General features: G+C 42.9%; 1 protein-coding gene across 4 annotated transcripts in view; it reads left to right on the top strand.

Moving 5' to 3' along the window:
- MAMLD1 (mastermind like domain containing 1) overlaps positions 1 to 11,678 on the top strand; it is a 126,631-nt gene extending 114,953 nt beyond the window's left edge. For 3 of the 4 annotated variants that reach the window (XM_069063025.1, XM_069063026.1, XM_069063022.1), the window contains 3 exons: positions 5,761 to 5,916; positions 8,429 to 8,513; positions 9,403 to 11,678. In XM_069063025.1, coding sequence (XP_068919126.1) covers positions 5,761 to 5,916; positions 8,429 to 8,513; positions 9,403 to 10,418 — 1,257 coding nt within the window. In that variant the 3' untranslated portion in view covers positions 10,419 to 11,678. The remainder of the gene's footprint in view (positions 1 to 5,760; positions 5,917 to 8,428; positions 8,514 to 9,402) is intronic. The other variant, XM_069063023.1, reaches the window with a different exon arrangement.
- The last annotated feature ends 209 nt before the right edge of the window (positions 11,679 to 11,887 follow it).

The following is an 11,887-nucleotide window of genomic DNA, read 5'->3' on the forward strand; positions in this document are numbered from 1 at the left end:
CAGGCTTCAGTAAGTAGGTGGGAAGTTTGGGACAGAGACAAAGGGAATCCCTGATACAGGATGCTGAAGCCAGTCCTAACACAAATCTAATTTGAGACTTTCAAAGGGCTAAGTTTGAGGGGCAGGGAGGCTATTTGGAAGAATGATTTTTCCTTAGTTGTTGCACACAATACCAACAACATGCACTTAGAAATTTTTTTTTTTAATTTTAGCGATTTTATTTTTATTCTGAATTTGACAGACATTGACCAAAACGAATATTCCATACTCAAAGAATAGAAAGATATCATATATGAAATTGTGACTGATACACACAGCTTCTTGCGTATTTTTTTGTTGACTAAATTTAGCACAGTAGTACTAATACTGCCAGCCCTGTTTGTTTGTCATGCTCTTAGAAAATTGTGAGCTGAGTTTACATCCAAATTCTTTCCTCCAAACCCCTAAATAAAATTACTTTTCAGGTTCTCTGTCTTTTTTTCCCCAAAGCATTCCTTAGTAGAGATAATCCTGATTTGATAACCTTTATACTGAAAGAAAATTTTCACTCCTTTCCTTGACCACACTGTCTTTGTCTTATGTAACAATCGTCTACTGAATAGTCTACTGAAGTATTTCTGTATTTGAGACCACTTGTCTGGCCAGGACATTGGAGAGGAGATCCCTAGTCGTGTCTGGATTAGAATTAATGACCTCTGAGATCCCCACCAACTCAGAGATTCTTCGATTCTGAGACCTTATGGTCGTATATTTAGTTCCTTGAAAGCTCTGTGGAGAAAGGACAGGCCTATAACATATATCACGTCACTACCTATATGCCTGTTGGCTTCATTTTTGTCTAGGAATTTTCATTCTTCTCTATACTGGGCTTCCTGCTATTTTGTACAAATTTACATCCATCAATCTCATCTAGAAATGCCCCACTTCATTGCACTCCCCCACAGATGTGGGAACACCCATAGTTTTTAGGGACTTTGATTTTATAGGTCACCTGTGCAGATGGTATTTTCCTGTACATTTCAACAGGAAAATCAAAAGGTGGACAATTTCAAATGTGGGCTGCTTTGGTTTGACCACAGACAAGAAAGGGAGGTATTTTTTTTTTGTTTCTTGTAGAGCAAAGAGAAGAACAATCTTGAGGCTCATTAACCTTTGTTACAGATAGCGGAGTTTTCTGGGCTACATCAGAGAACTATTCTTAGTATTGACACTTATAGGGTGTTTTCTCCTGGAAAAGAATTCAGTAGTTCCCACTAGTGGTGGTTAAAAAAAACCCATCACCTCATTTTTCTGTGTCTGTGTCTCTGTGCATTTCAGTCTCTCTCTTTTTTTCTTTTGGCTTGGTCTAATCATGTTTTAGAAAAATAAGAGATTTTGCATTCACTCCCTGTCTTCCCACGGAAGCTATTTCATTCTAATTCTCCTCAAGGTAAAGATTGTTTTCTCTACTGGATAATGAGAAATGCAAGTTCTTTCTGAAATGGAGAAATCCTCTCTAGGCATTGGCTGGTAAGTTGTTCTGAGCCATCCCCACTGATGGTCCTTCCCCGCAACAACAATTAGTCTCTTTGCCTGGTGAAGTGGTTGGATTAATAATGAAATTTCTCCTCCTCGGCAATAATAACATGATGGGAAAACTCACATGATTTTCCAGGGGAAGTTTAGACAATCTTAAAATTGGGCGGACAGATTAGTAAGGGAGACATTAATGTTATGACTTGCTAATGCAGTGCCCTGAGCTAAGCATCAACACGGTTGTCCTTGCCTGAAACTCATTTGCTTCAGTAGGCACAGACAGTTTGCACACTGCAAGACAAGTCAGGGGAAAACTGAAGTGATGGCAGAGATGTGGGTGGCACATTTTCTTTATTGCCAAGCTTCCTAGCAAAATCATTCGCACCCATTGGCTCTACCTCCTTACTACCCATTCTCCCCTGTGTCCCTTACAATGTCGGGTTTTGGGGGCTCTACCCCACCCCTACTCTGCTGAAACTTCTCTCCACGGCCAGCCAAAGAGACCTCTCCTTGAAGCTTATACATCATTTTGTACTTCTCCCATACACACTTAATGTTATATTATAATTGTGTCTGTCCTTTTCCTTAGCTAGGTTTGTAAGGGTAGAGACTAGGCCTTACACAAACTTTATATCTCTTTCTGAGCCTAACACAGTTCTTTTAAGTGATTAACAAATGTTTGTCTGAATTAAATTTCAGAGTATTTTCTATATACAGTGTGTCCCAGAAGTCTCCATGTAACATTAAGCTATTAATGCTTAAAGTTATTTAAGTTTAAAACTATATTGGGATTTGGGGGACACCTTTGATCTCCTCAAACTCAACTCATATCCAAAACAAAACTCATGAGGGCAGGGATTTGCACAGAGTAGTGATATAATAGGTTTTTGCACATAGTAGGCAGTTTATAATGGTGGGCTGTTGGCTTCATGACTGAATAAATGGCAAAATTAAACACCCTTTCACTGCCAGTGTCAATCTGATCACCAAAAGGTTTGAGGCTGAAAGCAGGAAATTTATCTCTATTTTCCATATTAGTAGAAATCAGGAGAAAAAGGACACAGATGAAACCAAGAAAGGACTATAGACCACAGTTACTATGCTTGCCACCATTCGTAAGCTTTGTAGAGGTTTATGGGTTTCTCTGTTACTATATGTGATTCATATGTTCCATGTACTCGGGAATTCTTTTTTTTTCACAATACATATTCATTTGTGTCATTACAGGTTAGTGGACATAGGTACACTGTTGGTGGAACCATATTGGTCTGGCCATTCTGGAAAATATTTTAGACTTATTAAAGTGTTCATATTCTTTGACCCAAAGATCTCAGTACTTGGCATATACCCCAGGGAAGATAGAAAGGTCTCATATATCCAAATATTCTCAGCAATACTCTTAGCATTGACAAAGAACTGGAAGGAAAGTAGGTGCCCTTCAATTTGGAAATGACTGTACAAACTGTGATATGAATGTAATGGAATATTATTACATCATAAGAAATGATGAAAATTTTAGATAAAATGGGAAGATTTGTATAAACTAATGTTGTCACTCTGGAATTCTTAGAGGCTACTGAGTTCCATGGAAGGATAATATATGGCCCAGGCCCCTACCTAGTACCTATTCCACTGACATACCAGGCTGGAATATAAGTTAAATAGCAAAGTGTTAACGGGGACAAAAAAACAAAGTAAACAATAGGGAAAAGTCAAATAGAATCATTCTCAACACCATCCCAAGCCTTGTCCTACTATATAAAAGAGTAAAGACTCGCACTGAGTTGTAGAGAAGGGTTCTCAGGGCCTTTTCCCAAGGCAAGTCCATGGAAAATCCATGTTTTGAGGCAGAGGAGGGTTTCACCCTTGGTATTGTCAGTAGCTAGAAAATATCTCCTGCCTAAGTCCTCATGGCTCCATTTCCCAGCAGCCAACTGTGCCTTTCTACTTTTCAGCTCTGCCTCCTGTAGCTCCTTGGCATGGTCCAGGAACTTTCTTTTCACAGCCTTTCTACCCTACATCATTCTTGGGTGAGGGTTGGAAAGTCTGTTGCTGCATTTCTGTCTCTCTCTATAGCAGCCATCCACCAAAACTATGTCCCATTGCACCGCGGCCTTGCTGCTGCTTTTGGAACGTGCTGTCTTCGTCCCTGGCCAACATGCCTCAGAGCTAGTCAACACATTTTCAGCTATGTTAGTCTCTCAGTCCTACCCAGTTGGCATACAAAAGAACCACTCAGGAAGCTTTAAGACTTATTCAATGAAAGGTCCCCAGACCTTGCTCCTAGCAAAGTGAAAGTGATTGAATGTTCTTTGCCACTTAGAAGTGCACTATAAACACTGAAAGGAGGAGGGACCGAATGTGGCAGCCTCCATTAGCATACCTGTCCTCACAGCAAAGCCCATGTCCACCTAATACACAGAAAATCATGGTGACAATGCCAGTGATTGCTTTGGGCTTTAGGGAGAAATCTTTGAACAAACTTGTTTTTAGACATTTCTCTTTTATCCACTGTGCCTTGCTATAACTTAATGCTCAGCTAAAGAGCACTGTGTCATTTTGATGCTTTCATCATTATTTTTCTTTTTTTTTTAATCCTCTAATAACTTGGGTAGTCTCTTGTATTTAAGCAAAAAACTAGAGTATCCCGCTACTAAGCAGCAACTTTTAGCCACCATTTCCTTCTGGTCACTAAAAACATTGGTCATTTCCTGTTTTCTCTGTTTTCACAAGCTTCTAATTCTCAGTGTCAAAAGGCTGCAACTCTTTTCTTTGGGCTTCTCTTTGATAACATTGATTCCGAAACAAAGGATGGGGGGCCTCCATTTGGAAAACAAAGGAAGCATGGCCTCGGGAAGAATGCTGGAGAGAATGTGCATGGTTCTTTCTGCCAATGATAACAAACCCTAATAATGGGAAAGTTGGATATGAAAGCAGGAATAGGAATCTGAGTGTCGTTGCTCTGTTGGCTGCTGAATATACTCTCCAGAGGCAATGTGGCACGGTAGAAAAAGCTCTGGACTAATGTTCACTAACTGGGTGCTAGTTTCAGCTCTGCTGCTAATTAGCTCTATGACTTTTGGCAAGTCACCTCCTCCCTCTCACCTCAGTTTCCCCATCCATAACAGGAAAGATTTTGGGAGAAGAGTCTCCAAAGTTCCTTAAACTCTAACTTTCTGTGGTTATTTCTTTCATATCTGAGTTGAAGAGAGAGTTTTTCTCTGATTCTTTTCTTTCAGCTTTTTACCAACCAGATGTTCACTTTAACACTCAGATGTTATGAAGTGAATCATGCTGGGAAGCGGTACTCAACATCGGCTGTTCAAAATTGATGAAGATGCTAAAAACCCGGCAATCCATGGTGTGGGGTGTACATGGATTGTCAGTGCTACTGTGACTTGGGAATCTCTCCATGGTTGGGCTAGCCATTTTATTCCTTTGAGCTACTCACGCTTTGACGCTTTGATTTGCTTGCCTCTTTTGATTTAAGCTTTCCAAGATCACACTTAGAGTACTGAACTGCCAATCAGGAAGACTTTGGTTCAAATCCTATTTCAGATACTACCTAGCTACTAATTGTGTGACCCAGGACAAATGATTTAACCTCCCTGAGTCTCAGTTTCCTCATCTGAAAAGTGAGATTGTAATGATAGCATCTCCCTCAGAGTTCTTAATGAAGATCGCATGAGGTAAATGCAAACTTTAAAGTAGTAAATGAATGTTATTATTTGTATTGTTCTTGTCATGTGTGCCATAGAGTAAAATTACTGCCCTTACTTCATACATTCTCTCCACATCCTTAGCTCATTTTTCTCTTTGTCCTTCTGTATACATTCTCCTCCCCAACCATTTTCTCTTTGGTCAGGTTTTCTAGACAGAGCTGTAACTATGGCAAAGTGCTTAGGATTTTGCTTTAATCTGGGCCATGTCTGGAAACCAGATCAGGGAGGAAGGGAAGAGGTGTCTCTGAGTCCCCCCAAAGTGCCGCTCTCCCTTCTCCTTAATGCTCTGACACAATCAAGGTACCAGGAAGAGGAATTCAAACAGAACCTGTCAGCTCTCCATGGTTTGCTGATCAATGCACCCTTCTATCCCCTTGCTCTGAAAGGTCCACTGGAGGGTGTAGTGGGACATAAGACAGGAAGTGGGCTGAGGTTGGGACAGAAAGGAAAAGCCACTGCTCATTAAAATGGTTTCTTTTGTAATCTTCCCTGTACAATTTTGTTCTTTCTCCTTTCTTGGCAGGATGGGAATCCCGGCCTTGCTGCCAGACTTCAGGAAGCAGGCCCTCTCCAGAGTGCAGGCAGCTCCATTTCAGCAGCCACTACGGCCACAGTGAATGGATGCATGAGAAACCATTTGCTCAAGCAGCAGATTCTTCGCCGGCAGCATATCATGCAGGTTTGAGTCATGCAGCTTCCATGAGCAGTGTGTGCCCGAGTAGTTTGATAGGCGTTCTTTGGTTCATGGGAGTTGAGTTTCTTATTTGGGTAGAGGGGTTGGAAGGGCAAGTGTGGATTGGCCTTAGAACACTTAACATAGCCTCTCAAGTCATTAGTTGTCCATGTGTAGAAGCTGCCATGATATCCTACTGGCTCTCCAGTTAGCAGGTTTCCATGGTGGAGTAAGTACAGAACTCCGTGGTAGAGCTACGAATTTTTCTGCCAGACTAACTAGCCAAAGATTTTATGTACGACTTCTATGCCCCTTGGCCAACCTAGAGCTGGCTCCTGTGTTTTAGAGCAACTTCTTGCCCTTTCTGTCCCTGCTCTGTCCCTCCCCCTGCCAGCTCTGAGATGCTTCAGGGTTGTGGACTAGGACAATGGCCTACTTGCCCCTTCCATTCTTGCTTTTCCACTGCAAGACATCAGGCTCCCTGTCTGGTCTCCCAGTACGTTTGAGGGTAAAGACAAATTTCTCTCTAGATTTGAAGGGTGTCTGCAGTTAAAGGAGAATGGTTGGCAATGAGAGCTTAGTTACTTACAGGATCAAACAATTTCTTTCAGTCTTCATCCCTCTTGACGTCTTGACAATTTTTAGTGCTGTTGCTTACCCACTCCTCTCCTGGACACTCTCTCCTCCCTTAGCCTTGGTTTCTCTTGGTTCTCCTTTCCTATCTTACTTCCTTCTCATTCTCCTTTGCTGGATCTTCATTATCATTTTCTTCTCCACTAAATGTAGGCAATACCCCCACACTCTGTCCCGGGCCTTTTCTTCTCTCTCAATTCTCTGTTCTCCAGGGGGTCAATTATGACCTCTATACAAATGACACCCAAATCTTTATATATCCAGATCTCATCTCTCTCCTGAAGTTCACCCCATATAGCCAGTTGCCTACTAGACATTTCTGCCTGAATGTTCCATAAACATTTCAAATTCAATATATCCAACTAGAACCCATTCTATTTCCCCCCCAAAGTGACCCCTTCTACAAATTCCCCCATGTCTGTTGAGGACACCACCATCCTACCAGTTACACAGGTTGACAGCCCTGAAGCCATTCTTTGATTCTTCCCTCTCCCTCATTAAGCTGCCAAGTCTTCTTGATCCTACTGCCACAATGTTTCTTGCATCTGTCCACTTCTCTCTGCTCATACAACCTTTCCCCAGGGTTTATCACTTCTCATTTGAGGTACTTCAATAGCCTCCTAATTGATGTTCCTGCATCTGGTCCTCCAATCCATCTTCCAAGGGTTTCAGAGAAACCTGGAAGACTTGTATGAACTGATACAGAGAAAAGTGAACATAGCCAGGAGAATAATTTATACAATGACAACAATATGGTAAAGGCAAACAACCTTGAAAGAATTAGGAACTCTTTTCAATGTAATGACCAACCATGATTCTAGGAAACTAATGATGAAGCATTCTAACCACCTTCAAATAGAGAAGTGGAGGACTCAGAATGTGGAATGAGACAAGTATTTTTTGGACGTGGCCCATGTGGACATTTGTTTTGATTGACTATGTTTTGTTCATGACAGGCTTTATTTATCTTCTGTTCTCAGCTGGGAGAGTGGTGGTTCTAAGGATCAAAAGGCAGATTTTTGTCAATTAAAACAGACAAAATATTTTTAAAGGAAAAAAGAAAGATCCATCTTCCACACCACTGCCAAGTTAATATTCTTAAAACACAATCTGACGACACACCTACTTTTCAAAAATCTTTAATGGCTCCCTATTGCCTCTAGGATAAAATGCAAATGTCCTCAGCCTTACATTGAAATCCCTACAACCTGGCTCTACCCATGACTCCAATATAATTTTCTATCACTCCCCTTAATGTACTCTCTGTTCCAGTCAAATGACCTTTTTGCCTTTATATAGGTGACCTCTGCTTTCTAGAATCCCTGGCTTCCTTCAAAGCACAGCTCAGTCGCTCCCTCCAATTCAAGGCTTTACCAAAATGACTTTTTGTAGACTTTGTCCTTACTTTCTTGCATTCCTGTTGCCTCACTCCAAGAATGTAAACTTCTTGAGGGACAGGACCATTTAATCCTTGTCTTAGTATCTCCAATGGAGCCTCAAATTGCATTGCATTCAACTGGACAAATTAGATGGCTTCAGGTGCAAGGTGCAAATGCCTGGCTATCATTTTACCTTTACCAAATCTACGTTTGGGTATTCATATGCCCATTTACCCTCCCATACACAGACAGTGTCATAGGCCTCCCTCACTGTTTGCTAGATGCTGTTCTTCTTCACTGTTTTTTTTAAAGCAAACGGGGTTAAGTAACTTGCTCAAGGTTACAGGGCCAGGTGTTTCTGGGTGGGTACTAAGTGTCTGAGCCCGGGATTTGATCTCCAGGTCTTCTCAACACTGGAGCCGGTGCTCTTACTCACTGTGCTACCTGGCTGCCCCTTCACTGGCTTTAATAGCACTAATGTAATGTGTCTTTCTTTTTCTCTTTAGCAGGAAAAGCAGAGACCAAATGTCATGGCAGTGCCATCTGAACAGAGGACTCCCTTTCTCTGCCAACAGATGAGTCAGTTTTCAAGTAAGGAGCTAATCTCACTCTTGGTCAAACTTTAGAGGGGACATGAGGTCTAGAAGCCAGCAAGGTCTTTCATGAAATATTCCTGGTTGAAATCTGTCATCCTTAAAGCTCAACATGTGGTATAGCCATTTGCTAATGGCCCACATGGTATCCCAACTGAAAGAAAGGTTTTCCAATATAAAAATTTCCTATTTAGCTCAAGATCAAAATTAATTAATTAATCAAAATAAATTTGTCTCTTAAAGACTAACAGTTCCTGGATATGGTAGCATATGCATATAGTCCTTACTGCTGAGGAGACAGAGGCTGGTGGATTGCTAGAGCTCAGGAGTTCTGAGCTGCAGTGGGACTAAAGCCAGTCGGGTGTCCACACTAAGTGTGGCACCAATGTGGTAAGCCCTCTAAGGTAAAAGTTCACCAAGCTGTCTAAGGAAGGGCAAACCAGCTAAGCTCAGAAAAATGGAGTAAGCTAAAGTTTCTATGCTGATCGATATTGGGATTGGGCCTGTGTCCTTCCAGCCAGGGTAAAACAGGGGACCTAGTCTCAAAAATAGATAGATGGATGGATGGATGAATGGACAGACAGATAAATAGATACTAGGCAAAGGCTAACTAGCTATGATTCTGAGAGTAAACCCAAAGTACCATAGCAAAAACAGACTTGGGGTGGGAGGGCAAAGATCTGATTCATGACTCTGATTTCTCCTAACTTGTCTATACCTTCTGGGTCAAGTAGTGCCTGGTTTTCTCCTACCCAACCCTTCCCCACTGGCACTTCCATCCTCCTCCTCCCACACTGCACCTGGTATAGCTCTTTCCTACCCACCACACCCCCGTCATGCCACTAGAGCAAGAATATCTCATTTACCATGTTCCTTTCTTTGAGCAGCCATGCCACAGCAAATGCCTTCTGATTGTGGTCAGTCCATGCCGGCTCCCACACCTAATCCTCGCAGGATGCCATCCACACCTGGGATCCTTCAGAGCGCCTTGACCCCTGCAATCAGTTCAACTACTGGAAACCAGAGTGCAGGGGGCATGGTTATGATCCCCCAGACCCAAGGGAAACAACAGGGAATTTTTCCCTCTGGCTCCGACTTTAATGTCTCCATGCGACAGAACCAAACTTCGGCTAGTCTGAGCTCTGTCAGCCAGACGGTTCACAGCAGTCATTCAGCAATCAAGCCTGGAATGACCCTGACTGGGTTCAGTTCCAGCTCCTTGGCAAACCAATCTGCAAGCCCTCACCAGTTACGGCAGCCCAATATGCCCCGGATTTCCAACATGTATCCCAATTCCTCCCCTCAGGCATGGATCTCTACAGTGGCCTCTCGAATGCCTAATCAGAGCCAAATAGACACCAGCATTCAGCAGTTCTCCACCAATCCTCTTTTCTCCAAACAAAATGTGAGATCCAATCTAACAGGTCAACAATTCTCACCTCAGTCAGTGATACCCCCCAATCAGATTGCCCCTGGAGTCAGGCAGATTCCGAAAGTGAACGTAGGCCAGTCTGCTCAAAGTCTCAACATACTCAACAGCCAGAGTCTGAGACAAAGTCTAACCCGAACCCCATTGCCAGCTATGAATGTCATGAAACCCATACCCCAAAGCGTGTCCAGTTTCAACCCAATCAGCCCAGCGCAAGGCATCGAGCCGCCGAGCTATCCCATCACAAGCCAGGCGTCCGGGACCTTCAGCAGGATGGCTACTTCCGCCGAGCTGCCCCAGTATGACTTCGTCCCCCAGCAGAATGATTCCATTTTGCCAGACAGCTGCAGCGAGACAGACTTCATCGATTCCCTCATGAAAAGCAGCAGCAGCAACGATGAAGAGTGGCTTAACAACTTGAGGATGATCGACGACATCTTAGGGCAGCACACTCAGAGTTCTGGTCACGTTTAGCTCTCAGCAGGTACCCAGATTTGACCCCCTCCTTCCCCGGCTGGGGGGTGGGGCGGTGGTGGGAGAAAACAAAACAGAAAGTCCCACTACACACGCACACGTGCGCACACCCACACACACACACACGCACGTGCGCACGCCCACACACACACTCACAGACACACACATGCACACACACACACACATACACACACATACATACACTCACACGCACGCACACACACACATCGACACTCACACACACACACCAAATAAACAAACAAACCCCCAACCATACAGGCACACACCCAAAGCTAGTTTTTGTCCATTACTAAGTTGGAGCCAGTTCTTTACCTGTGACAAAGTTGAATATTGGCCATTTTTCAAGTGACTGTATATATCCAAATTTTGTAAATGGTGTTTTCTTAAGCATTCAGTATAGAAGTATTTATACTTCTCTTTGTGACAGTTTGTAAATAAATCTCTGGCTTACGTATTGTTTTATTAGAGAAGTTTTGCTTGTTACACCTTGTTACAAATATGCAAATCATTTTGTTAGTTTCCGTAATACTGTGTATTACCGCTTGAAACACGCTGTGTTTGACATAACGTAAGACCAACTGGGGGTGTTAGGCAAACTGAGCAAGTGCCAAATGGAAAAGCAGGAATACAATGCCTTGGGACTTCTTGTCTCCTTCCCATTTCTCTTGGATGGCTCTGAGGAGCATGCTTAGTGTCTTCTAGCAGCCTCCTCTGCGATGAGAAATACTGACAGGCGGAAGGAACGTCGTAAGCCCCGGACGGGCCACCCCGTGCACGCCTCCTGGAGAAGCTTGCCTTGCTCTGAATGATGACCTTGGAGAGACTGAAAAGCATCCTTACCACTCTCATTCAGACTGAAAGAAAGGCTGCCTCCGGTCTCGGCACCCCTAGTGTGTATATCTGTAGTGTACAGGTGATTTGTTCCTGGTTATAAGGCCTTTCAATATGTGTTTGAATGTAAGACTTGGAGTTCAGGAGAAGAGTCTATTGATATGAAGAGTTCATTTGGGATATGTCTCTCTGATGGTTTCTGTCTGCAGCTACAGTCATGTATATTTAAGTGTCTGTTTATAGAAGAGCCACTGTATTGTAAATGCCTTAAAACGTTCATGCTTTGTGGAATCCTATTTTAATAGTCACATCCTACTTCAGCCATACATTTGTAATATAGCATCAGCTTTGAGCACAGGATGGTTCTTCCTTCATGCCATAATAAACTGCCATGAGAGAACTGCAGAATTGTGTTCATTCTCTTCATTGGCTCTGGCTCTACCAGTGTCTTACATTCTTTCAGTGACTACTTGCTGCTTTGGGGCTCATATATATTTCCCGATGCACAGGGAGAGAAAGAAGGCATTTCCACCATGGGCCTCAGTTCGGATCCCTTGGTGGCCAACTTTTAAAACCTTCGATATAGCGTTAGGCTTGACCAAGAGAGACTTCAAACT

This window comes from Petaurus breviceps, unplaced genomic scaffold (assembly GCF_028583685.1).
Source record: "Petaurus breviceps papuanus isolate PSGF00001 unplaced genomic scaffold, PetGlider_PUasm1.0 90535, whole genome shotgun sequence".
NCBI lineage: Eukaryota > Metazoa > Chordata > Mammalia > Diprotodontia > Petauridae > Petaurus > Petaurus breviceps.